The sequence below is a fragment of the Setaria italica genome, chromosome VIII (assembly GCF_000263155.2).
Source record: "Setaria italica strain Yugu1 chromosome VIII, Setaria_italica_v2.0, whole genome shotgun sequence".
Taxonomy (NCBI): Eukaryota; Viridiplantae; Streptophyta; class Magnoliopsida; order Poales; family Poaceae; genus Setaria; species Setaria italica.
In genome coordinates, this window is record NC_028457.1 from 4,242,624 (window position 1) to 4,270,210 (window position 27,587).

The 27,587-nt window shown below is 41.1% G+C and overlaps 2 protein-coding genes across 3 annotated transcripts; one reads left to right on the plus strand and one right to left on the minus strand.

Moving 5' to 3' along the window:
• Positions 1-1,092: 1,092 nt before the first annotated feature.
• On the minus strand, positions 1,093-12,034 carry LOC101764823 (putative disease resistance RPP13-like protein 2). Of its 2 annotated transcripts, XM_004978752.3 has the most exons (11): positions 11,026-12,022; positions 8,362-10,374; positions 6,574-6,617; positions 5,823-5,944; positions 4,390-4,534; positions 2,786-2,845; positions 2,586-2,692; positions 2,264-2,492; positions 1,933-2,170; positions 1,698-1,848; positions 1,093-1,549 (listed from the first exon to the last, which is right to left on the minus strand). In XM_004978752.3, the coding sequence occupies exons 1-11, from the start codon at positions 11,790-11,792 to the stop codon at positions 1,226-1,228; spliced, it is 4,200 nt and encodes a 1,399-aa protein (XP_004978809.1). In that variant the 5' UTR covers positions 11,793-12,022; the 3' UTR covers positions 1,093-1,225. The 2 variants fall into 2 exon arrangements, 1 of the variants encoding a protein (XP_004978809.1); XR_002678849.1 differs by lacking the exon at positions 1,093-1,549 and having other exon boundaries at positions 1,707-1,848; positions 1,933-2,184; positions 11,026-12,034.
• A 4,590-nt stretch (positions 12,035-16,624) lies between these two features.
• On the plus strand, positions 16,625-22,376 carry LOC101765222 (putative inactive disease susceptibility protein LOV1). The gene is made up of 3 exons (XM_004978753.2): positions 16,625-16,772; positions 18,553-19,438; positions 19,814-22,376. Exons 2-3 carry the CDS (start codon positions 18,666-18,668, stop codon positions 21,891-21,893), a joined length of 2,853 nt encoding a protein of 950 aa, XP_004978810.1. The 5' UTR covers positions 16,625-16,772; positions 18,553-18,665; the 3' UTR covers positions 21,894-22,376.
• The last annotated feature ends 5,211 nt before the right edge of the window (positions 22,377-27,587 follow it).

The window sequence follows — 27,587 nt, forward strand, 5'->3', positions numbered from 1 at the left end:
CGGTGGGCTTGGCAACGCCTCATCGGTGGCGCCCAGTGCTGTGCGGTGGTGCGCGGTGTGGGTCCTCACAACGACCCACGATGAGGAGGATCTACGTCGGTGGTGGAGTGGCGTTGCTGTCAGCGTTCGACTATGTGTGAGGTGGGTTGTGCGCAAACGCTGGCAAAAGCCTGGATCGGTTTTACCGATTACGACAACGGCGACACCTTTGGGCGCCGTTCCCCTCCTTGGAGGCATTGTTTTTGTGTTTTAGCACACCCCTCCTCTGGTCGACGTTTGATACGTGTCGCCAAGGTGATGAACCATTATCTCTGGAAGCTTTGTGTCTGTGCACGTGGTGCAACTGAGATTCCAGCAGCGACAAGATGGAGGTGAAGTTTTTCAAGCAGCTCGGTGGCACCATGTCACCCCCGGCGGCAAAGAAAGTCCGAATCCTTGACGTGGAGTCCAGTGGTGGAAGTGGTGATGCCCTCATTCACTTTAAGGTGATATGTCCGAGGAGTGGTGTGCGGCGGTGGATGTGGCGAGGCCCCACGCGTTTGAGTTGCCTTGAAGGGCCAGGATCCGGTGTTGTGTTTTGGTCGTTTGGTGTGTACGGTGTTGCAGTGGTGCTTCGGTGTTGGGTCCTTCATAGCGATGGCCTTTTCGGTGTGGAGTAGTGTGCTCCTCTTTTGACTTCTGCTGACGCAAAGCCGTGGATTGGGAGATCAACGACCGTGTGTGCGTGACTTGAGGATGACGGCGGCATGGTGGAGTCGTGGTAGCTACCGGCTTGCAGCGGACTAAGGCGGCCAGTCCTGCGTGGCAACAACTGGTTCAGCATGGGACATCGTTGGGGACGACGGCGCTTGCGATGAGGACTACTTGTCGGCCTTTTCTCCCAGGTTGTGGTGGTGTGGCATGGTGGTTGATGCTCAAGCATTAGCGTTGTGCGGCTTGTGTCGATACCTCAATCCGACCGACCACAGAGTTTGTTTTGTTTTGAGTTGAGTTCGGCACGATCCGTTGGGAGTTACCATTGTTGCTTTGTTGTTGTACCCAGTATGGACTTTTCTTCTTTTTAATATAATCAGCAGCTCTCCTACCTGGTTCTTTTTCTTAAAAAAAAATATTTCCTCACAGGAAATCAAACAAGAAACTCTTCAAAAATTGCATGTAATCCGGCCCACCTATAAAAACTCACATGCAAACTGCAAAAAAAAAGACATTTCTGACATCCACGCTTTCACACGGATGATGATTGCGTGGGCGTTCCGGACGAGAATGGTTCTGTGGTGGTGAACGACGATTTCGTCGTGGTGCTGCTGCTGACCTTGAGATCCACAAAGTCGGTGATCATGGCAGGCCTAAAGATCTTGTCTACGGGGATTCTCTTCTCCCCTGTGAGCATCTGGACCACATTGGTCATGTTGGGACGACGAGCCATCGCCTCCTGTGTGCATAGCAGGCCAATCTTCAAGAACCGGCATGCCTCCTCGACGTCTACGTCGTCGCCCATGCTGGTATCGATGATCTCCTCCAAGCGTCCTTCCTCGTAGAGTCCCCATGTCTGCAAGAGCATCAGCATACTTGTCAAGTTCAGTGATGTTTATTGCATGGTTCAGGACACACTGATTTATATGCCACGAGGCAAAATTGACCAAATTTGCTAATGCCGGTTTATTTATCGGTTATGTCATGTGGCAAGAAGGGCTTACCCTCTCAAGGAGGAATCGATCTTCAGAAGGCAATCTTGTGTTGGTATTGTGTCTGCCACTAACAATTTCTAAAAGAAGAACTCCATAACTATAGATGTCGGACTTCTTTGTCACTTGACCTCGGATGGCATATTCAGGAGCCAAGTACCCTCTACGCATAAATAGGATTAGAGGTCATAACTGAAGCAAATTATGTGAAAGAAGCTGCATAACCAGGATTTAGGGGTATGCTTACAATGTTCCTGCAACTCGGTCGCTCACATAAGTTGCATTGGGTGGCAGGAGCATCGCTAACCCAAAATCAGAAATTTTTGGGGTGAGATCCTTGTCGAGAAGAATGTTGCTTGCCTTTATGTCCCGGTGGATAATGGGAGGTCGGATTTCCTCATGGAGAAATGCAAGTCCACGGGCAACACCCACAGAAATGCTGACACGAGCACACCAGTTGAACCGAATGTTACTGTATTTTGCTCCTGCAATGGCATAGCTAAAACATCTGTAAGTATGAAACTTACGAAGATATATATTAACAATAGGAGCAGGCATTAGGCAGAACAATTTGTCACCTAGCAATGTCTGTGCAAGACTGTTGTTCTCAAGGTAATTGTAAACAAGGATTCTGTGAGAGCCAAGGATTCCGGGAGAGCCTTCGGTGCAGCAACCGACAATAGTGACCAAATTTTTATGCTTGATGTTAGATATTGTTGTAAGTTCACTCAAAAAATCCCGGATACCTTGCCTTGAAGTAGCAGATAGAACTTTTACTGCAACTACTGTCCCATCTTTAAGCACTCCCTGATCAACCAAAATCGAAACGTAAGCCAAGGATTTTCATAATATCTGCACAAGACACCTGATGAGATGCTGAAAACTGTTGTGCATATTTACCCTGAAGACAGAACCAAAAGCACCCTCGCCAATCTTATTTGCACCACTGAAATCTTGTGTAGCCTTTCTCAACTCACTGTAAGAAAATACTTTGATGCTATGTACATCTGGAACAACAAAGCGAGCACATGTAAGAATGGAAAATCGCATCAAGATCAAATGTATGTATAGCCATGGTAATATATGCAAAAGTTGCTAACCATCATCGTGTTCAACAGCTTGTTTCGCTTTCTTCCCAAACATAAAGCAGCAAGCCGTTTCTGAAAAAAAAAGGGACCATTAGCAAAGAATTCAATAGATCAACTGGGATTATTAAATCTTTATCTTTATTATACCTATATTTATATATTACTATAGCAAAATAGTGTTTCCATGGTACGTCAAAATCAAAACCCGCGTAAAATCGGATGCTGGGTCCGAAACCGTGTACAACCGAGAAAAACCGCAAGCTTGCACATCGGTAGATCCAAAATCGAAGAAAACCGAAGTAGGGAAGCAAACAAACCACAGCCGGAGAATAACCACACTCTGCGGGGGTGTTCGGTTGAGCTTCAAATAAGCTGCAGCCGCTTATTTGAACAGTAAAAATAGAGAGAAGTTAAAAAAAAACGTTAGCTGAACAGCCACTGCTGCTTATTTTGGCTGATTCGAACAGGCCACGTGCGCGATCGCACATGAACCTCGGCTGAGCGGACTAGCAGGGCCATAGAGGAACACCGAAACCAAGCCCACAAGCCGCAACAGGGGCGAGCACCGATGGACATCAAGCCGAGGCTCTTCAAGTTGGCTGGCACAAGAACAGAAAGGTGAAAGAGGAACTAAACAATCACAGTTGGACACGTGGATTATGGCGAATGACCACAGTTGAGGAGATGGCAGAATTTATTGTGTTGTGGGATCTGGTTCAGAACATTCCATTTGCTGATCGGCCTGATGCAATCACATGGAGATGGACCGCCGATGGTGCATACACATCACGGTCAGCTTATCTGGTGCAATTCACAGGGTCCTATAGCACTTTCAGTAGTAGTTCCATCTGGAGGCACATGCCGGAAGGCAAGCACAAGTTCTTCGCATGGCTCTTGGTGCAGAGCAAAATCTTACAGCAACAAGTTGGCAGCCAGGAATTGGCCTTGAAAAGTTGCAATCCAGTGTGTTCCCTATGTGATCAGGAGCAGGAAAGGGCAGTTCATCTGTGCCTGCATTGTGTTTTTGCAAGGGAGGTTCGGGTGCACATGAATTCGTGGCAGAATTCTCTTAGTCCGTCACCAAAAGAACAGAGAAGGAATGTTGCAGCACTGCTCATGTATGCATCATGGAACATATGGAAAGAGAGAAATAGAAGAACCTTTGAAGGAAAGGCGCTGAACGCACTGCAGGTGTTCTGGCTCATCAAGGAGGAGATCGGTGTTAGGCAGCAAGCGGTCGGAGGACCGAGTGTATCGTAGTGTTGTTTATTTATCATGCTTAGTAGTTTTCTTTTCCTGAGAATGAGTTATCCATTTTATGTAATAGTAGAACTCAATGTAAGACCTGTAATGCTTCTTCTCCTTAAATGATTAGGCAGTGCTCCTGCCCTTTTTTTAAAAAAAAGAAGCCGCAACAAGCTTCTAAGAAGAAATTTTCAACCAAAAAAAAACTCTACCAGGAATGTGATCTGCACATCGGCCTTTGCCCATTATATTGTGTTCTCAATAAGATATTTGGTGGAAAGCATTATGTTTGTACAACTCAGATGATATCTATTTGCAAAAAATGATCTAAGCAGGATATACAATTTTTTGACCAACAGGAGCGTACGTACCTCGTTTGATACTGCTGGCGATCTGGCCGCAGCTCTTTGAGGGTTTCCTGGTTGGTGACTTTCCCGCCACCACCAGCAAGTTATGAGCGACGGACTCAGATGCTTCTGGAGGTGTTTGGCGAGGAAATGTGCTTGTTGCTATTGGCTGGCAATGAGGAATACATATATGAAGGCTCAGAACATGTTAATCAATTTCGACTACTATCACGCAAAAACTGGGGCACTTGAACAAATTGTTTTTGCAGTAATGTACAAATTACAATATATATTGCCGGCTACATGAAAAATACGTCAGCCACTCAAAAAGCAACGAGGAACTATCAAAATAGCACAGTGTAGTTACAAAATTGGTCCTAGTAAGGAGCTAGCTATTGGCACGGTGCAATGCATTGAATGCCGATTAGCCAGAAACAATTTAAAAAGGTCCACGAGGCGTTCTAAATAGCGGAGCATCCACTATACTTGAATATGTAGTGGACAATTCTTTAGCATATCTAGACCTATTCAAAAAATCATTAAAGGGAACTTTTAAAATACTCTCAAAAGCATTAAAACTGTGCAACATTCAAATGATATTTAAAAACTTTAATTCAGAACTTTCAATATAAGACTCCAAGTGTTTCCTAATTCAGACTCAGATGCTTCTAAAATGAGATCCCAACACTTTGTATTTGAAATCCATGAGCTTTCAACCAAAGAATCTATGTTGGATTTACGATTTATGAGTTTTCATACAAGATTTAAAATCTTTCATAATCCATGACACCAATTTAAAATATTTAGCAGCTTTCAAACCCTTAAAACCTCAAAAGGAATTATTTGAAATTACAGAAAATGATGGTGGGTGGCAAGCAGGTTAGTGGTATACTACTCTACAGTCTCTACATGGTGTCTATTGATTAATGATTTAGCGGGTTTCCATGCATGGTCCGTGGATCAGTGATTTCGAAAATCTCATTCAGTTTAATGTCTTTTTCATTTCCTAGAGAGCTCGTCGGATTTTTTTTAACGCCTCTCTATTAGGTACAGCTGCAGTGTCTCATCATATGCACACACACTAAACCCTTCACATTCACACCTCACTCACACCCCAGGCATACATCAAGACCTACAACTACACCCACCCAGCGTCGAAGATCGCATCCCTAGAGAGATCGACGAGACCAACACTGGTTTCGTACACGACGGGACTTCGTAGTCCCATTGTGTCACCACGCATTAGAGGCCACAAAATTATTAATGGGAGCAAGTCTTGGTGAGAGATGCGAGTTCGATTCCAGGAATCTGACCCACGCCAGCTGCTTGGCCACTGCCCCCGCAAGCCACTCGAGCCTCAGCTCAGTTCTCAGAGTGTTGGATCAGGATCAAGCCAGCATATATGTATTCTATTCTTTTTTATTTTTAATGTAACTTCTATGGATTGTCAAATGTACCTGGTCTGTTTGTATGTTTGGATCACTTGTTGTCATGTGAACGGACACAACCTCAGCCAGCTCTATCTCATTCGATTGACTGGTCACATCAGCCACAGTAGAAGGCTTATGCAGTAGGTCATCTGCAAAAATAAAGAGTAAATAGGAAATTTATTTGTTCTTCAGATAAAATCATAGATTGTGAAAAACAACAATTAGCTCCACACTTAACTGGAGTGGACCATGTATGCACTACCCACAACAAAATTTGGACACCATTCCTTCCGTTGGGGAAAAGTGCATATTGTTTAAATTTGTGTTTGTCATTGGGTAAAATGTCTATGGATGTAAAATCAAATATTATGCAAAATCCTACTGTACTCTTTTAAATGTGCACAAGACAACATCCTAGGGCTTCATCAACTTGGCCATAATAAAGTGTTATAGGGCCACCAACAATATAATAAATAAAGAACATACAGAGGTGTTGAAATATGACAAAGGGTGTAAAACATAGGCATAACTGTGTAAATGTAAATACATCTTTGTTTTTAATCATAGACATACAATTCTATTTTAACAAAATACATCATTGAGACATGCACATAGAGAATGCAACAATATATATTTTAAAATCTAGGGCACAATTGTGTCGTCTATTGGGCTAGTTTTTGTTTAATGACTGGTTAATTTCTAATACTTACCTGGTCTGTCAAATAAATTGTCCTACTAAAAGATATGTTAGCTTTTATGTGAAATGAAATAGAAGTACCTAAACGAGACGAACTTGCTGCCGGATCAGAAAATTGGGGAATCCTGAGAAAATAACAACCATTCAGTTAAAACAAGTCGAGATAGCCATATGGCATCTATTGTCTACTTCAGTATTTGAATTGAAACATATACTATAATCTAGATTGTGCGCAAATCTATTATTAGAACTATTTTTTTAATATTGATTTGCCTCACACTTGTACTGCCTTTGAATCAATACAAGGATACAGTCCCCTATGTATAGACATGTCTGGTTAACAATATGTGTCATAATGCAAGTATGCAACTATACTCACCATCCATTTCTGTTTGGAGTTGTTGAGTAAGCAATTCTGAATTATGACTTTGGCTAGTAATTGACAACATTGTTTTTTATAAATATAAATAAAGCCTAAGACTAAAAGAATCTGTTCTCTTGGACAGGTTGAAATTCCCAATTAATATGTCAAAAATAGGAGAAAGATTCTAGAAATTCTGTCAGAGATCCACCTCATTTACTGTAGTATAACTAGCTTGATTGCAACATTTACTTTAGTATAACTAGCCATGGCCCCATGAATATCGTGGGTGCTCTAATAACTAGTTATACTTGAAGTGGCCACCTCTTTCTAATGCCATTCATTCTATGTTTGGTGTTGGTGCCACCACTTATTTTGAAGTCAAGCTCTGCCGCTTGAAGTGTTTGTAGGAAAACACATCTACTTCCACTACATAATATCCAATATCTCCTCATTGTCAAAACTGCAAGTGATCAATTGCGTAGTACCTTCTGGAGTAATATCTTTTCATATATATATATACTAGTCTAACCATGTATAGATTCTTTTCCACAAAGTTGTTTTTACTGCCTGGGAAGGTTCTCCCATGCGTATCTCACCCGACAGAGAGTATGTACTTGGATTATGTGATCATACTATACCATCTGGTAGGGTATGTACATTGAGTATGTGACAATACATAGAGTATGTGGACTTGGTTGGATTCCCTTGAAAATTTTCCGTGCATTTGGCTTTTGACCATGTTCAAAGCGATACATGAGTATGTGGATATATGCATGATGGTCTGTTAAAGGTGCGTGGGAGTAGCTACAGGAATGATGAGACAAAGATGCATATGTGCGCAGAGCAAACTTGGGCTATGCCGGCTTGCGCGCATGCCCCTAAAAGCTTTCCCACCTTCTATATGCATCCAAATGAACAAGACAGACAATTAGCATGTATCATGTTGCCCACACCATCTGAACAGCCCAAGAGTCATACAGGAGCAAATCATTATTTAATTTCCATATTTAAAATGGAATATATCTTGAACCGTAGGTTCAATTTCTGATCCGTTTGAAGAATACCATTGCTAAATAATGTTATTAGCAAAATGAGATCCATGAAGGTCATATTTGGATGAAGTTTTCAAAATTTATATTTCTCTTACAATTTTATAGTTATGATTGAATACAATAAGGTAATTTGAGTTGTGATCGTGTAGTCACTACAAGTCACAACTGTTCTACAGTTATAATTGTAGTAACTACGAGTTACAATTACTATCACCATGAATTGCTACCTGTTATGGTCAGTTCACTACAAGACGTGATTGCAGTCATTACAAGTTATGATCCTACTCACTATATGAGTTACAATCAACTGCCATCGGTTGAAAATGACTATTTATAATTACAATATTATTTGTCTGATTTTCAAGTAATTGTGATCCTGTCCACAAGCAATAACAGTAATTATTATTTTTTATAAGACTTTAGAGTTTCTTTTAGGAAAATATAGGCACGTACACTTCGTCAATGGAGTCAGCCATTCGTATGCTGATGCTCAGATGCCTTGAATGCTTGCTAGTGGTGTTCCGGAATACAGATTCCACGGCTGTCCTATCGGAATCCTCTGCACCAGGAGCTGACCCAATTCGTACAGCGATTTCTTGGAGGTTTAACAAGTGCTCAATGCCGGAAATCATATCACTGTACTGCTCTCCACTGTGGACATTGAATTCTAGTTTGAGCCTCCGAAGGTTTGGAATTGCTCCGGCCTGAAAGGCAAGGCGCAGAACCCCACAGCTAAATTTGAGATACTTTAGAGTTGGGAATGATGCGCTGTTGAAGACAATGCTTTGTGCACTTGGTTGCCTGACATACAACTGAAGAAGAGTGAGCTCCTGTAATCCGGAAATTCTGTTAACGTCATCCATGTTCAGTTCCCTAACAACAATTTTCAGGATGCATAACTTTTGGAGCTGTCCAATCCATTGAGGAAGTCTTGAAAAGATGCAAATGGGCGGCAACAACTCGAGTTTTTCAAGAGAAACGGGTGGAGCAGATACTATACTAGAGCAGTCTGTGTAAATGATGCTTCTGCATGAAACATCTGGAGCAAGAGTAAGAGATTTTAGGTTGTCAAGTTTCCCAATGGAAGAGGCCAGAGCTATAAAGTTTCTCTCTAGACGGTCAGGCACTGCTGTAGAACAGGAGATATGAAGGTCATGCAGGTTCGTCATCTCACCAAGGCTCTGTACATTGTCTTCAGAGTTGCTGCTCAGGTCAAAAGACTGCAATGCACGTAGGGACCTCAGTTGCCCCACATAATCGGGCAGCTTTATATCACCTTGAAGGTGGAGGTGCAACAGTTTCGGAAGAAGAACAATATCCGATGGAACAGTCAATACTCTTGCAAATATTTCCAGTGTTTCCAAGTATGTGAGTCCTTGCATCTTGACTGGTAGCTTTATAATGCTATCAGTTGTAATCTTAATGTACCTCAGCTGCAACAATATGTTGATTCCACTTAGGTCGAATACTTCTCGATCACCCCAAAATTCAAGGATTAAAACTCGAAGTAGCTTAAACTCCATAATGGAAGGTAGACACTCAACTAATCCATAAAAGGTGAGTGATCGAGCTGGCAACGGTGTGAAGCCTTCGGGCTTGGTTGCATATTTAGCATTGCTGAAGCTGAGAGACAGTCGACGGACCTTTGCAGATAGCTTTGGAATAGTTTCAGAGTAGTCTATTACCGTGGTGAAATTCTCTTCTACGGACTTGCGCCTTATAACTTCGAATACAGTGGAGTGTACTGTATAGAACATCACTTCATCTGCAAGATTGATATGATTAGTCTGTACAAGTCCCCTGCTGACAAGCTCATCAAAATAGCACTCTGCAATTTCGTTGGCACTTTTATCCTTCTGGATAAAACCTTCGGCAGTCCACTGCTTCACCAAATCACTCTTCAAGAATGTATACCCTTCTGGATACAAACTAAAATATAGTAGGCATGTCTTCAAGTGTTGAGAAAGACTGTAATAGCTCAGGACAATTATTTCTCTTAGCAAGTCTTCTGAAGAAAGATTATTTCTGGAAGATAAATATTCTTTAATATGGTGCCAGAGCTCTGAGTTGTCTGTTTGACCTGCAAAAACGCTAGCTATGATAATTGTTGCTAGTGGGAGACCACTGCATTTTCTTATAATTTCTTCTGAATATTTCTTCAGTTGTTCACAGAATTGAGGATTCGAGCCAAACACTCTGTTGCAGAACAATTCCATGGAGTGATCTGTGCTCAGCGGCTCCATCTTAAAAATACCTACTTGGGCATGAAAATGGGAGTCTGAATCCAACATGAAATCAGGTGCCGAAGTAACACTTGCATTAGATTGGTAATCACAGCACTCCAGGGCAACCTCCTCAATATCTGTTGTTATTAATACTCTACTACAATGAGCACCCTCCGGAAAAGCATTCCTAATAATATCCCAAGATGTCGTTTCACATAAACCATCAATAACAATGAAATACCTGCCGATAATCCAAATATAAGAGTTATGTTGGCCAGGATCAATATACACAAGTTCAAAAATACCACAATAAAGCATGGCCAAAACTATGAAACATAAAGATGATGGCTTGCATTGGTTCCCTTCTGTTATAGTAATACGTTATTCGCTAGAATCACTACCTTTTGGTCTGACAAACTTGGATGCATAATTTGTATGCTCCGATGCTGATTAGGCTCAAACCATTAGGTTCTCAAGTCCAAACAAATGGGGCACTGTAAGACGCTTTATACATTTCCTTTGATGCACGAAGTTTGTTAGAAGAAAAAACATACGTTTCACATCAATAGTCAGATCTATGTTCTTTTTTCTTCACCTTGTATTCATCTTTCTGCTGCCAGAATTTCCTACGCTGCTATTACGACTAGAGTAAAATGATCTGAACCTTAGAGTTCTGTACACAAGTCTAGTGAATATATAGAGATCAATCTGTTTTGTGACCCAGAGCCAATTGATTGCTATTGATGCCTAAATTCATCGTATAAATGTTTAGTGACCCAGAGCCAATTGCTTTAAACTGATTGTATTTGAACACCAATACGAAGCAATTGACCTTGGGGCACTAAACAAATTCATCTCAATTGACTAAGCATCTGAATGTATTGATGCATACCTCTTCTGCTGAAGATGTCTTCTAAGGTTGTCAACGAGCTCTTGCACGGGGAGACCACAAGGGGGTCGTTCGTGGCGCCGGACTTGAGTGATCATGCTCCGGAGAAGCCTCCTTGCATCAGGCACCCTTGACGCCCGCACAAAGGCTCGACGCTCGAACTGCGCTCCAATTTCACGGTACACTTCTTGGGCAAGCGTACTCTTACCAACACCAGCAGGTCCAAGAATGGATGCTACTTTCAGCCGCCCTCTGTCCTCATCGACGTTACTGAAGAGCGGCTTGAGCCACTTGACGAGTTCGCCCTTCGATTCACTGATACCAAATAGCTCTGTCCCATTGACCCTACTGTTCATACAGCTAGGATAAGGATTGGATGGCCAACGCGAAAGCTCGTACCTCTGATGCCGTTCACGGGCCTGCTTAATGAGATTCCTGAATTGTTTGACCACAGAGAGAATCTCTTTGTTCGTCTCGCGGCTAGCCATCATGTTGGAGCTAGTCACACTGTCAATGAAATCCTCCATGTCGTAGGACAGTTCGCGCACCTCATTCATCCAGCGCTTGACCATGGCGTTGGGACGTCCCAACCCTGACAGATCCACCATGAAGCTATTTAGTTCTTCTAGATCTTGTTTCAGATGCAGGATCCCGTCCTTCATCAGTGATCCGGGCAGCTCATGCTCCGGGGAGAAAAGCAGTGTATGGAGCTTCCCAAGAAGGGGACCCATGGCGCCCAACGACGAACTCATCATCTGTAGTGCCTCCATGTCTACTTGGAAGAAAACCAAATCATCATCTGTTCGCTTCTGATTTTTTGCAGCGCTTATGCTGCAGCTGCACGCCCAAAACAGCCAAGCTGCTGGATCTGCAGGCCAGCCGAACGGCTGCCCATATCCATGTACTCGTAAGCTTTAGTTTCTGGCTGTAACTGTACTGCTTGCTGGCTGCAGCTGTTTTTGTCTTGGATTGGCAGTTTGGCACGCTACTGTCTTGCAGCTGTTATTGTCACCCACACCATCCTGTCTTGGATTGGCAGTTTGGCACCACAGGTGCAGAGATATGAGGGCTCGAAGCGAAGCGATAGGAGAAATGTGAGGGCAAGGCGAAAATAATTTGGGACTTGCTTGAACAAGCGAATGGCAATGCCTCGCCTAACAATGTTTGGGGGTTAGGAGTATGCGAAGACAGGTGACACGATCATGACAAATCATTACACTTTATCTGCCGGATGCAATTCGGGATAGAGTTTCTAAATATTACAGAAATAAACTGCTCCGCATAGCGAGCTAAAGTGTGAGCCGCAACATTACTATGATGATAAACGTGGATAAAAGACACTGAAGCAAAATTAAAGTAGCAGAAACAGCCTTAATGTCTTGCACCACCACCCCAACTTGGCTGCGATCAACATCAGAGTAAATGATACGCTGCACCAACGATAGGCAATCAGAGGCGACCACCAACTTGTCGAACCCTTCTTCTCCGGCGACCACCAGCTGTGCTAACATGCCGGTTTGGTAGGGCTACAGCTGCAGCTCGCCGGAGGAGCTATTTTTTTTCTCTCCAGTTTCTCCATATAAAATAGCTTCGGCTTCTCTAGTGCTTCAGGGGTGGAGCCGTTTTTGACCAAACTGTTTGGTAGAGCTTCAGCTGAAGTCGCAGGAGAAGTCGGAACTGGTGCCCTGCTAAACTGGGCCATAATATGTTTTCTAATGGTTAGGAATTATATTCAATTCAGTCACAAGTAAGTGGCGTTTTCATATTGTAAGTCGGCTAACAAATTTTACTTTACTAGTACATCAGTCGTTGCTCCTAGTAATTTTAAGAGATATAAGTGTTAGAATTTAGAATCTTGTGATAAAAAATGAAATCCGCCCCTGACCTCAACCGCTAGCTCGCCTGCCCCCTTCCCCCGCCGCCACCCCCGCCATCCCTCCCGCCTGCCACCCCCGCTCACCCGCTCGGCCGCCGCCCCCACCGCCGGCCCCGCTGCCCCCGCCTTCCCACCGCTGCTGGCCCCCACCCACCACCCCGCCCTACCACACCCCCGTCGCCTCCTGCGTGAGAGAGAAGAGAGAAAGAGATAAGCTACCGTGAGAGAAGAGATAAAGAGATAAGCTGCCCCGAGAGGAGAGGAGAGACGCAAATTAAACGTACCTGTGAACCCTTTAGTACCAGGTGGAGCCTCCACTCGGTACTAATGAGTGGCCTTTAGTACCGGGTGGAGCTCCCACCCAGTACTAGACGGGGTCACGGGGTGGGCCTGGAGGACTAGACCCGATACTAATGCTCACATTAGTACCAAGTCCAATTCCAATCGGTATTAATGCAGTGGACGAAAAGTCCATTCTCTATATTACACCTGCACGTGTGTATGCATGCGTTTACAAATTAGAATAGACCCGATGGTCATTAGAGTCTATCCAACTGATAGTTAGATGTTTTTATGAAAGTTTATAGAATTTCTCTCTTTTTTTCTAACATGTTTTGGAGGATTAACATGCCGGCTCCAAAATGATTCTCTAACTACCGGTGATGATACTAGTCCATCAGTCTGCCTGCAGTTGTATCAATTTTAAGAGACATAATTGTTAAAAGTTCACATAAATATGGAACGCACAAGTAATAATTTTTTTTATCTTTGCTGTCTCCCTCTAACACAATACTCATCTCCCTATAAGGTTATGATAGACTTTAGCCACGAATTACTCTTTATGCTTTTCCATTTCATTCGTAGCTGTTCCATTTGCTTCACAACTCCATGGTTAAAACCTTTACTCGAACTATGTGTTTTGACATGGAAATTGATAGGCTTGTTTTTCGTGGTGTGCATGATGACACACATCATGCTAGTATTTAATGTTTTAAATATAATGAGAATATAAAATTAGCATTACTAGATTTATTTTAAAAATACTTTCATAGTACTATTACTAATTGGAGGTTCCTTTTGAAGCCTCCAGGTGAAGCCACCTAAGATTCCTAGGTGGACACTCTAGAAAAAGAGAGAAATTCTAGAAATTCTCACAAAAAAGCAAAACATCCAACCATCAATCGATAGATTCAAATCATCATAGCCATTTGATCTATTATGTTTTCTAAAAAATTACCCACCTATACCATTATAAAAATAGCCTAAAGTAACCCCCTAAATCTATATATAAATTACTCACCTCTGCCATTATATAAAATAAACTAAAGTAACCACCTAATTTCATCAAAATTACCCACTTATGCTATTATAAACAATATTTAAAATAACCCCTAATTTGCAACCGAATTGCCCACCACTATTATTTAAAAACTTAAAGTAACCCGTTAAATTTGCATCTATATTACCCACACATGCCATTATTAAAAATAACATGATAACCCTACGTTTGAATCAAATAACCTTAATTAAAAATATACAACAATATATGATTATAAATCATCTATACACATGATGTGTCACCATTTATAAAGATATAGAGGAAGTGACGAGAATATAATTTTCTATGTTAAAATTGTATCACAAACTTAGGGTTCATTAAACAAATTGAAGCACATACCTGCGATCCAAAGTGAAAAGTTAGAGATTATAAATGTGGATGAAAATATTATAGAGTAATTACTAACTAAAATGTATCACAATTGGATGAAGATAATAAGTATATATCCTATATAAGTATTGTGTTTGAATATTTAAAAAATGAGAGGTAGCTTATGGTAATATTTTTTAGCAATGTAGTCCCATTTTTTTCCATTGGAGACTCCGCATCAGTTCCCACGAGACAAGCTACAAAAAAGAGATAAATTCTCATAAAAATCAAAAACATCAAATACCAATCTTGTAAACTCTAATAATCATAGCCATTGATCTATTATATTTTCTAAAAATTTACCCACCACTATCATTGTGAAAATATTCAAAAATAAGCTCTAGACCTATATCTAAATTACGGAGCTCAGCTATTATAAAAAATAATCTAAAGTAACCCTATAATCTTCATCCAATTTACTAATACATATCATTATAAAGCATAACTTAAAATGTCATTCTAAAATTTTATCTATATTACCTACGTAAGTTGTTATTAAAAATAACCTAAATTAAACATCTAAATCTTAATCTAATTATCTTCATGTGTATCATACAGAAATGTTAAAAAGTAAACTAATATATGATTCTAAATTACCTATTTATGTCATTATTAATATAAAAATACTAAGTTAAAGTATATACACATGATGAGTGTCACCATTTAGACCATTTATACATGTATGTGAGGAATCGATGAAAAATATTGATTTATATGCTAAACATAATGTATGGAGGATTGGAGGTGTGATACAAAATGGAAAAAGTATGAATACAGATGAAAAAGTGCATAGAGTAATTATTAATTAAAAATCAATCACAACTGGACAAAGATAGGTACATATCTATATAAGTATTATGTTGACGTATTGAAAAAAATAAGAGAGTAATAAGTAATCAATTTTGAATATTATCTAAGAGTTTAATTTCTAAATAATTTTCAAATACAATAGCTTCTAAAAATATTAGCCCGTGCGGGAGCACGGGTTGATGGACTAGTATACATAACTCGTTTAATCTAAGATAATAGTTTTATAGATATTGCTAGTTAAAACATTATATTAAAGACCATATATAATACCTATTGGACTTGTATCTAGATGCGACTGGAGGAAGTAAGCTGCAATGTCTTATTACTGACAAGAACGATAGTTTTAGTTTTCGTTAAGGGTGTTTGGTTCTTAGTCCGGACTAAAGTTCATGTCACATTGAATATTTGGATGTTAATTAGAAGGATTAAACATGAGATAATTATAAAACTAATTGCACAGATGGAGGCTAATTCACGAGACGAATCTATTAAGCCTAATTAATCCATCATTAGCACATGTTTACTGTAGCACCATATTGTCAAATCATGGACTAATTAGGCTTAATAGCTTTGTCTCGCAAATTAACCTCCAACTATGAAATTGATTTTGTAATTAGTTAAACATACTTCTAATTAGTATCTAAACATTGTGACAAGAATTTAGGACCAAACGGGATCTAGGGGCCTGTTTGAATACCTTTGCTAAACTTTAGGGGCTAAAAGTTGCTAAACTTTAGTTATGACTGTTTAGTTTCATGGGCTAAAGAGCATTTAATGAGGTGGACAAAGACTTGTTTGTCCTTAATGAATGTGAGGGGGGAGAGAGAGGGGTCCAGACAGGCATTAATAAGAGGCAAAGGATGTCCACCCCACCTTTTAGTCCTGTTTAGCAACCAAAAGGTTGTTTATGAACTAAAGTTTAGCAACCAAAGTTTAGTCCCATTTAGCAAGGGTGTTTGGCAATTTAGGGATTAAATGGGACTAAACTTTAGCTAAAGTTTAGCAAGGTGAAACCAAACATCTACGAAAGGGCATCTCGAGTCTTGAAAATGTGGAAAGACCTGGGTGTCCGCTACAATTTGGGTATTGGTACTGTATTCATCACATCCACACATGCAGGTGCAGACCGTAGTGCCGTTTAATGCGCCACCAATGATAGGCATGCTAGCTGGCGTAAGACCATAGACCTGGTCATGAGTACCTACAAAAAAAAAAAAAATTGGTAGACGCAAACAAAAAGCTCTGACCTCCGAGGCTCTACTCAGTCGTCTCTTCTAACCTTGCGGATTCCCTGCCCCCACGTCGGCACGGCCTCAGCGGTGAGCTCCAGCCTGCAGCTGATTGCGCGTCAGGCAGGTTCGTTCTTCCTTCTGCTTGCAATCGATTATGCTTGACTAAACATGAGGCGTTGTCTAGGCGTCCTCTCTGCGGTGAATTAGTTCATAAGCCTTAGATCGATTCTCCTGGACTGGTTGTTACTCTGTTTTGACATGTATTGAAGTCGTATATAGTCTAGCTCTGTCCCTGTCCATGTGCATCAAGATTTCTAGGCGGACTCTATCTGCTCAGAGTCTGATCTATTAGTTAACTGGGCAAGTTTTGTGGGGTTCCATGCTTAGAGAGAAATTTTGTGTGGGGTTCGGTTTGCATCGATTGGAGAACTAATGTGTACTTCGATTTGGTTCTTTGGTCCCATTTAATACCCATTGTTAAAGATCTTGTGAATTCTGTCAATTGCTCTGTATTGTAGTAGTTAGTAGTAACATTAAGATCCAAACAATCATAGCAAGAAGTTCATACCAGAGCCGAGATCTGGCTCAGCCAAGCCCAGTGCCATAATAAATCAGTCTCCTTTTATTCTGTGAGGAACTTGCAGGTTTCCTCATTGCACGTTTAGATCTGAATTTCCATAGACTTAAACATAGAGTGCAATCTCTAGTGCGTATTGGTTTCATATATAAATGTAAAAGCTCTAATTCAGCACTGCTATAATAGTGTTTATCTCTGATTTTCACATATTTTTTCCTTTCTTACTCATTTACCAAAGAGATTTCCATAGAGAAACTTTGTTTAATTGGCATGCCGGTGTGATTTCCTGGTTAGCACTAAGGCTTGCGTTGTTCTCGATCTGCCTATGTTTTTGTTTGTTATTTTGCATATTTTCCCTTAGGCACCTCTCCTATGGAAAATATCAAATTAACAATATTTCTCATCCACCTCCCGTTCAAATATATTCAAAATTAAACTTGAGCCAATGCAAACTAGCTTAATTATTTGAAATAACTTAGATTCAAGAAATGTACGACCAACTGGCTCCGAAACCAACATCGATAACCTCTGATTATGGCTTTCATGTAATCATTGTCACCATTTCAAAACCAACAGCGATGTCAGTTTGGACCAATAACAATTTATGTTTCCAATGTAGTTTCAATAGCTTATATAGATTGCTAGAAATGCAAATGCCCCAACTGCACATGTATATAGATCTGCTAACTTTGTTCTAAAATAGATGATGTTTAAAGATGCGTGCTATACAAATTTTAACCACTAATATATATCAAATGTTATAGAAGTTACATGAAACTAATATTACATTATTACTAAATTTTAATGGAATATATTTTTAAAATATTATATTTTAATGACTTGAAATCAAAGATTTTAAAACAACAGCATTAGGTACCATGTCAATGTCGTAAAAGGTAAGTAAAAACAATGTAAGGTAGTAGTAGTCTACATAGTGTAACATTGATGTAGGGATTCTCATGTAACTTAGAAAGAAACGAGATGCAAACTATCTAGGAAGAATTAGACATTTTTTCATAAGAAAAAATAGGCACCTAAATTTAAGTTGAGGAGGATCCAAACATGAGTGGTGGAGCTGTATACTGAAACCCCATCCTGCACTAACTGAGCTATTCCTCATGTCCTGTTACTTCTAGTACAACATCTTGTAGCGTGGCCTCTTTGTTTTTCCGGCATTCATTGCCGGAAATACTTCAGATGCAAATTAGAACTTCCTTAATATTTGTAGGTAGAACACAAAAATATATGCACGATGGTAATATTAACTGAAAGTGGACAGGTCATTAACATTTCCATTTTTAAAATTTATCCTCTGTTAAATTTGCAGTAAGCAGCAGCATATGTTCACGCTACTGAATCTGTGTGCTAGCTCGTTCACCCTCCCCACAACCATCATAGCCTTTTGCATCTGCCTGTTGAGAAACGTCGAACTGGAGATTGATGGACGCGGGCCTGTTGAGTGCATTCATAAAGAAGCTCGTGGCGAGGTTGTTTGTGTTAGCGGATGAGAAATACAAGCTGTACAAGGGCTACAAAGAGGATATTCATTTCCTGATGGAAGAACTTCCTATGATCACTACTGCCATTGATGAGCAGCTTTCAGGGACGGATGACCACACATTGCATTTTAAGGTCAACGAGTTGCACCAGTTGGCTCAGGAAATGGAGGACTGCATAGACCGCATCATGTACTGCGCGTCTAAGGAACAGCAACCTTGGTACCATATAAACTATACATCCGGGAACAGGATAACATCCCGTTTCCAGTTAGCCAAGGAGATGAAGAGACTCAAGAGGAGATTGCAGGAAGCTCACCAGCGCAAGGAGAGATACCCAGTGTCCCGTCCGTCCCATACCGAGCTGCCTCCATCGTCCTCGGATCGTCTCATCGCTCAGGAAGATCTGGTTGGCATTGATGCGCCTCTGAAAGAGCTTCTGGAGCACTTGGTGGAAACCAAGGGGCAATGGAAGCAGCTGAACGTGATCTCCATCGTTGGGTTTTGTGGGTTGGGGAAGACTGTTCTTGCCCAAGAGTTGTACGACAGTGAGATCGGTAGGCAATTTGAGAAAAGAGCGTGGGTTTCCGCTGGGCAACGGAATTCGGAGGCGCTGTTAACAGAGATTCTCCAGCAAGTGCATGAGCCACCACCACTGGTTTACTCCGATGCCCGCCAGCTTAGCATTGATCTCAGAAACCATTTGAATAACAAGAGGTATTGTGCTTATTTGTCTCATTATTTTCATTTTATATTTGTAGTGCTCTGTCCACACCTGAAGCATATACCACAACTTCTGCCAATTTAGATGGTGCACCATGATTTGTTCATTTATGTCAGCAAATGACATTAGTTTTTTCTGTGTACAAGAAAATTAAAATGTGTGTATCCACAGCTATGTATAGATTATCCATACCAAAAATAAATAGCATCAGTTAATTTTTTTACTGGAGGGAGTATATTTCATATATGTGATGCAGAATAATGCACTCCAATGTGAAAATACTTTATCTTCATGTACACATTGATTATTGTGTCTGTGGAATAATGAAACTAATATTATCTCTGTATCCTCATTTCAAATTAATGTAGGTATTTCATTGTAATTGATGACATCCGATCAAAGGATCAGTGGAATTGTATAAAATCTGCCTTCCCTCGACTTCAAGATGTTAGCAGCAGAATAGTGGTGACAACGAAATTCCAGTCAGTGGCTAATACCTGCAGCTCTACCAATGGTTACGTGCACAAAATGAGAAGACTTGATGAGGAATGCTCAAAGCAACTGTTACTAAAAGAGTCGTGTCTGCAGGAATATTCAGATTCCTCTTCCTCGCAGTCGGATTCGAAGGTAATACTGGATAAATGTGATGGTCAACCACTTGCTTTGACTGCCGTGGGCCAATTCATTCAAAGTAGAAACTCGGTAGAACAACCTGAATGGGAAGTTGTTTGCAAGGACGTACGTTGTCATCTGGACAGCGACGACTGCTTAAAGAGAATGTACCAGGTGCTGACCCATGACTACACCAGCCTTCCAAGCCATGAACTCAAGGCCTGCTTACTATATTTCGCTACGTTTCCCAGTAACCATCGAGTCAGGACAAAAAGGCTAATGAGACGATGGTTAGCTGAGGGATTTGTGGTACCATCAACTTTATGCAGTGATCCAGCAGCTCAAAGTTTCAAGGAGCTCATGGACCGGAACATAATCCAGTCCGTTGATGTAAGCAACAACTTGAAGGTAAAAACATGCAAAACTTATGGCATGATGCACGAGTACATTATACGCAAGTCTCTCTCTGAAAACATCATTGCTTTGTTTGATGATGGAAAGCTCCAACCCAAATATGCTCGTCGCCTTTCTCTTCATGATAGCAGTATTACAGATGCTACCAATCTTGAAATTGACCTATCCCTTGTCAGATCTCTGGTAGTCATTGGGGAGGCAGGTAAAGCTATTTTGAATTTCAGAAAGTATCAGTTGCTCAGAGTCTTGGATCTTGAACAATGTACCGACTTACATAATGGTCATCTCAAAGACATATGCAACCTATTACTTATAAAATATCTAAGCCTAGGGGGCAAGATTACAGACCTCCCCAAGGACATAAAAAAACTGAAAGTTTTGGAGACGCTTGATCTAAGGAGAACATATGTAAAGATCCTACCTCCAGAAGTCATCCAGCTGCCCAATTTAATTAGTCTCTTTGGAAAGTTTAAGCTTCCAAATACAGTCGTTCAAAATAAACTGCAGAAGTTTCTTTCTTCAGGACAATGTAAGTTACAGACATTATCAGGATTTCTTGTCGATGAAAATGAAGGATTTCCAGAACTTATGGTTCATATGAATAAATTGCGAAAGGTGAAGATCTGGTGTGAATCATCCGCAACAAGTAGTAGCTTGACTAATGTTAAGAAGGCCATACAGAAGTTCATTCATGATGTAAAGGACCCATCGGATGACCCTCGTTCTTTGTCAGTCCATTATGAAGGATGCCCTGAAAACTTGCTAGAAGGCTTGGAACCTCCCTGCTATCTTAGGTCATTGAAATTACAGGGTAACATACCGAAATTGCCTGAGTTTGTCACAGCACTCCGTCGACTCAGGGAATTGTGCCTTCGATCAACTAGAATGACAGATGATCTTCTAACAGCTTTGGGTAATTTGAAAGATCTGCTGTACCTGAAACTGATTGCAGATGAACTTGATCAAATTACCTTTCGGGACAGGGCATTGCCAAACCTGCTCTGCCTGTGTTATGTGGTGAAACATCCAACATTTCCTAGAACTGAAGATGGTGCTTTGCCACTTCTCATATCACTCCAGCTGCTCTGTGAAAATATGGATAGCCAGTGCAGTGTCCAGATCAAAGGCTTTACACGCCTGAGGGAAGTAGTTATTTATGATGAAGTCAACCCTGATATTAAAGCAAATTGGGAACGGGCGGTTAAGGAACATCAAAACAGGCCCAAAGTTCTGCTCAAAAGGGCTGATCCACCCGAAGAGGCAACTGGAAACGAGACCACAGAATGTTTCGCTTCATTAGAGGGACCAGTACAAGAAACTGACATCCAAATGCCAGCAGAAGAGCCAAAATTTGCTTCCAACAGTAGTAAGGCCTTGTTTAGTTCCCAATTTGGGAGTGGCAAAATTGGTATTTTGCCATAAATGCGCAACTGTAGCATTTCGTTTGTATTTGTGAATTATTGTCCAAACATTGACTAATTAGGCTCAAAAGATTCGTCTCGCAAAGTACAACAAAACTGTGTAATTAGTTTTTGATTTCGTCTACATTTAGCATTCCATGCATGTACCGCAAGTTTGATGTGATGGGGAATCTTCTTTTTGCATAGTGCCAAAGTTAGGAATTTGGTGGTAACTAAGTGCTTTGTGTTGGTCTATCTGATTTGCCCATTGCTGGGATTGGCACAGTATCTTCTTAATCTTATGGGATAATTGCATACGTGCCCTTGTTTTTAAACTCTTGCTACAGGATTTATCTCGCTATGGTAGCTGATATGTCTTTTGTTGTTCTTAATTTTATTTAGGCTGTGTGCAGCCTAGCTATGTAGAGGCAGGAAAAGATCTTAGTATGATTGTATCACCTTGATGTATGTCTAAGATTAATAAAGCTTCCCTTATCGAATTTAATTGACTTTGCCCTGTTTTCTCACTTTGCATTATTTCTCCCTGTTTTTGAAAATGAACTTGCCATTTGTTCCTGATTTGTGCTGCCTTTGATGTTGTTGGCCAATTCAATGATATTTTTATCCAACTAGTCCATCAGCCTGTGCTCCCGCACGGGCTAATATTTTTTTAGAAGCTATTGTATTTAAAAAATATTTAGAAATTAAACTTCTAGCTAATAATCAAAATTGTTTACCTACTACTCTCTTATTTTTCAATACTTCAACATAATACTTATATAGATATGTATCTATCCAGTTGTGATTGATTTTTAATTAATAATTACTCAATGCACTTTTTCATCCATATTCATATTTTTTCCATTTTGTATCAGACCTCCAATCCTCCATACATTATGTTTAGCATACAAATCAATATTTTTCATCGATTTCTCACGTACATGTATAAATGGTCTAAATGGTGGCACTCATCATGTGCATATACTTTAACTTAGTATTTTTTATTAACAATGACATAAATACGTAATTTAAAATCATATATTAATTTACCTTTTAACATTTCTGTATGATGCACATGAAGATAATTAGATTAAGATTTAAATGTTTACTTTAGGTTATTTTTAATAACGACATACGTGGATAACATAGATAAAATTTTAGAATGACATTTTAAGTTACGCTTTATAATGATGTGTATTAGTAAATTGGATGAAGGTTATGGGGTTACTTTAGATTATTTTTTATAATAACTGAGCTCGGTAATTGAAATATAGGTTTAGACCTCATTTTTGAATATTTTCACAATAATAGTGGTGGGTAACTTTTTAGAAAATATAATAGATCAATGGCTATGATTATTAGAGTTTACACGATTGATGTTTGACGTTTTTAATTTTTATGAGAATTTGTCTCTTTTTTCTAGCTTGTCTCGTGGGAATTAATGCGAAGCCTCCAATGGAAAAAATGAGACTACATTGCTAAAAAACTATTACCGTAAGCTAGCTCTCGTTTGTTAAATATTCGAATACACAATGCTTATGTAGATATATACTTAATATCTTTATCCAATTGTGATAGATTTTAGTTAGCAACTACTCTATAATATTTTCATCCACATTTATAATCTTTAACTTTTCAATTTGCATCGCAGGTATGCGCTTAAATTTGTTTAATGAACCTTAAGTTTGAGATACAATTTTAGCATAGAAATCTATATTCTCATCACTTTATATCCTTATAAATGGTGACACACATCATGCGTATAGACCTTAATTATTATATCGTATACCAATAGTGCAAGATATAGACGATTTAGAATCATATATTGTTGTATATTTTTAATTAAGGTTATTTATTCAAATGTAGAGTTACCTCATGTTATTTTTAATAATGGCATGTGTGGGTAATATAGATGCCAATTTTAAGGGGTTTAAATTTTTTAAGTAATAGTGGTAGGCAATTCAGTTGCAAATTAGGGGGTTATTTTAAATATTGTTATAATGGCGTAAAGCGGGTAATTTTGATGAAGATTAGGGGGTTACTTTAGTTTATTTAATATAATGGCAGAGGTGGGTAATTTATATATAGATTTAGGGGGTTATTTTAGGCTATTTTCATAATGGCATAGGTGGGTAATTTTTTAGAAAACATAATAGATCCAATGGCTATGATGATTTGAATATATCGATGGATGGATGGTCGGATGTTTTGCTTTTTTGTGAGAATTTCTAGGATTTCTCTCTTTTTCTAGAGTATCCACCTAGGAATCCTAGGTGGCTTCACCTGGAGGCTTCAAAAGGAGCCTCCAATTAGTAATAGTAAGATAGGTCCATATATGTATAAATTTATCCAATTTTGATGTCAAAATATACTAGCCGTGCTGTGAAAATATGCAATGGTACACATCGAGAATGTGAGTGGTGCAGTGTTTGTTAAGTCAAGGGAAAAACTCAAACAGCATAGCCAAATTCGTAGGTCCGAGGATGATGTAACAAAAATCCCGATTTCGGATGATCGATGATGATGAAACAAAAAAGCCAATTTGATGTAACAAAAAAGAAGCTAGCGAATCATCATGACTGAGACGGGCACAAGGAAAAGAGAAGCTCAGCAAACCTTATGAGCACCAAAATACAAAGGGGCGAAGGATACACGCACTACCGGAAACAGTAAATTTGCCGAGCGTAAAAATTTTGCCGAGTGCTTTCTTTCGGGCACTCGGCAAAAAGCCTATTTGCCGAGTGTATTCAATGGGGCACTCGGCAAAAATATTACACTCGGCAATAAGGTCGTTTGCCGAGTGCCATAAATACGACACTCGGCAAAGCGCTCATAGACACTCGGCAAAGGTCCGACACTCGGTAAATCAACAGCGCGTGCATCGCATGTGCACCGTCCGTCAGCGGACTGGGCCGGCCGTTAGTCCTTTGCCGAGTGTTGGACGCCGACACTCGGCAAAGAGGCCGTTCGCCGAGTGCCACCCGCCCACACTCGGCAAATCAAGAAGGTCGCCGAGTGCCACTCCAAGACACTCGGCAAACATATTACTTCGCCGAGTTCCTCACCCTGGACACTCGGCAAACATATTACTTCGCCGAGTGTTTCGTTTTGCACTCGGCGAACAAAAAAAAAAATTCGTTCCCTAGCCTCCACACTTTTTCTACTCCCCACGTAGGAGATTTTGTAATCCATAATAAAAGTTGGAATATTTTGTGGTCTGTTTGCTATTTTTAATGAAATGATTGCATTAATAGGAATTTTTTTATTCATGTCAGATTTTAACTGCAGGTACATGAAATGTTGGATTATAATCAGTGGAAAAATTATATCCATATTATGGAGTCCGGATTGAGGTCTCAACCAGGAAATGAAAAGAAATTTTGAACATTGTTTTTAAAAAACACGACCACGAACGTGTGGTTGAATGGTTGTTAAATTCTAAAAAAGCAAACAAAATCTGAAAATCACAAGATTTGTCAAGATGTCATGATATTATGTGTGGAGGCTGTGGTAAAAAATTGAGAAGGTTTCGCCCAATTTCTGGCATATGATGCTTAGAAGCCGACTCATCTCCTCGAAGGATTCATAGAAGTTAGAGAGGACACAATAAGATTTGTAGTCCAAGTGACACTTGAGTTAAGGTTTGGCTTCAAATCTTTTTGTATAGGCAACATACAACACAGATTGGTTCGTATCAAAATTTGGAAATTTTTCGGATGCGTTTACTATTTTTTATTGATTAAATGCAATTACAGATTTTTAGTAGATATAAATGCAATTTGCGCTATAACTGCATGAAATAATAGAACATTATCAGTAGAAAAATAATTTAACCATTGTTGAGTGATGTTGACACGATTTTGCCCAAGTATATTAGAAAAAGTTCAGTAAAATACGTCATGTCATGTACACTTTACCGAGTGTCTAAAGAAAACACTCGGCAAAGATAATATTTTGCCGAGTGTATACAAAGAGGCACTCGGCAAACTAGATGCACGGGCCCATTGCCTAGGCCGCGGTTCAAATAAAAAAAAATCTAACTTAACTTTGCCGAGTGCCCCCGATCTGGGCACTCGGCAAACAATAGAGCTTTGCCGAGTGCCCCAGATCTGGCACTCGGCAAAGTACCTGCCCGGCGCGAAATTTTTGGGCGGCGGTTAAAACTTCTCTTTGCCGAGTGCCAGATCGCGGGCACTCGGCAAAGATTCGAAGTTATCCAACACTTAGCTCCATCGATTCATTTCATTCCGCACTTCATTCCGCCCCCACCGCCACCTGTTGCCCCGCCCGCCGGCCGCCCCGCCCGCCGCACCTCCGCGCCCCGCACGCCCACCACCCCGTCGGCCGCCACCGCCCCGACCCCGGCGCCTCCCCCGCCGGCCGGGCTGCCACCGCCCCGGTTCTGGCGCCCCGCCCCACCCCGCCCGCCGCCTCACCCGCGGCCCCGGCCCGCCCCTCGCCCCCGGCGCCGGCGCCCCCTGCCCGCCGCCCCGCCCCACCGGCCGCCCCCGCCCCGGCCTCGGCGGCCCCACAACCGGCGCGCCCGGCCCCGGCACCCCCACCCCCGGCGCGCCCGGCCCCGGCGACCCCTACCCCGGCCCCGGCGGCCCCGCAACCGGCGCGCCCGGCCCCGGCGCCCCTGCCCTAGCCCTGGCAGCCCCGCCACCGGTGCCCCCGGCCCGACCTGCCCGTGGCCTCCTGCCACTGGCGTCCTAGGGCCCTTATGCTCTGCCCCTGACGCTCCCACCGCCGCCGGACGTCCCATCGCCTCTCTAGGCCGCCGTCCCTCACCCTCCCGGTAATGAAAATTTGTTTTTGAAGTTACAAAATCAGAATTAGAAGGTAGGTTAAAATTAAAAATTAGAAATTAGAAATTAGAGGTGGTAGAGCTTTAGTTGTAGAAATTAGACAATGATGTTTGGCTTGGGAATCTAAGGTATAAGAATGTTTGTGGAAGTCGGCCATCGTGCCGTTCCTTCTTCTGTACATGTGGTTGTCGGCCATCGTGCCGTTTTCTTTGATGCAGGTTATGGAAACCTCCACGTGCAGGGGAGGTGCACCCGAAAATTTTAGTTGACAGTTGTATGTTCTTTTTTTGCAGGAGAGGCTACGTTACCGTCCTCGAGTCGTCACTTTGTACGATAGCAAGGTGAGTCATCCTACACCTCTATTTTCGTATGATGTTCGTATATCACGTAACCTAGTTAGGCGTCTCCCGTTCGAAAGAGATACGGTTGGAAATATGTAGATGTTTGCATATTTATAACCGTATCTATTTCGAATTGTCCACGTCACTTTGGATAGCACGAGGATGTGTATGTGGGTTTAGTTTCCATAGTCTACTCCGATCCGAGTTAGAGTTTTGGTAGCACCTCCCAATTGTTCTCCGGATACACAATCTCCATTCCAGGACGTGTATTTGGAGAACAGCGGGGAGGTGCTGCCGAAATTCTATCTCGGGTCGGAGTAGACCATGGAAACTAATCCCACCTACACATCCTCGGGTGGGATTAGGACCTATCTTCACCTAATAGACAGTATAGGAACGTGTAGATGCAACGTGAGTTTTTATATTACTCGCTCATATGCTAGAGGATGGAGGATCGTCAGTGGATGTACACGGGCCGATCTTGTCAGAATTCGTTGACCGATGAATGGATAAACAAGACCGATGCTTTCTTGGAACGGGCATTTGCAAGGATCAAAGGAGGAAGAG

Bases quoted from the DNA above. Each gene is read 5' to 3' on its own strand.
- LOC101764823 (XM_004978752.3), bottom strand. From the start codon at position 11,792: ATGGAGGCACTACAGATGATGAGTTCGTCGTTGGGCGCCATGGGTCCC. The intron at 2,846-4,389 runs GTACGTACGCTC...TTTTTTTTTCAG, and splicing joins CGCCAGCAGTATCAAACGAG to AAACGGCTTGCTGCTTTATG. The intron at 2,693-2,785 runs GTTAGCAACTTT...TTGTTGTTCCAG, and splicing joins AGCTGTTGAACACGATGATG to ATGTACATAGCATCAAAGTA.
- LOC101765222 (XM_004978753.2), top strand. From the start codon at position 18,666: ATGGACGCGGGCCTGTTGAGTGCATTCATAAAGAAGCTCGTGGCGAGG. The intron at 19,439-19,813 runs GTATTGTGCTTA...AAATTAATGTAG, and splicing joins AACCATTTGAATAACAAGAG to GTATTTCATTGTAATTGATG.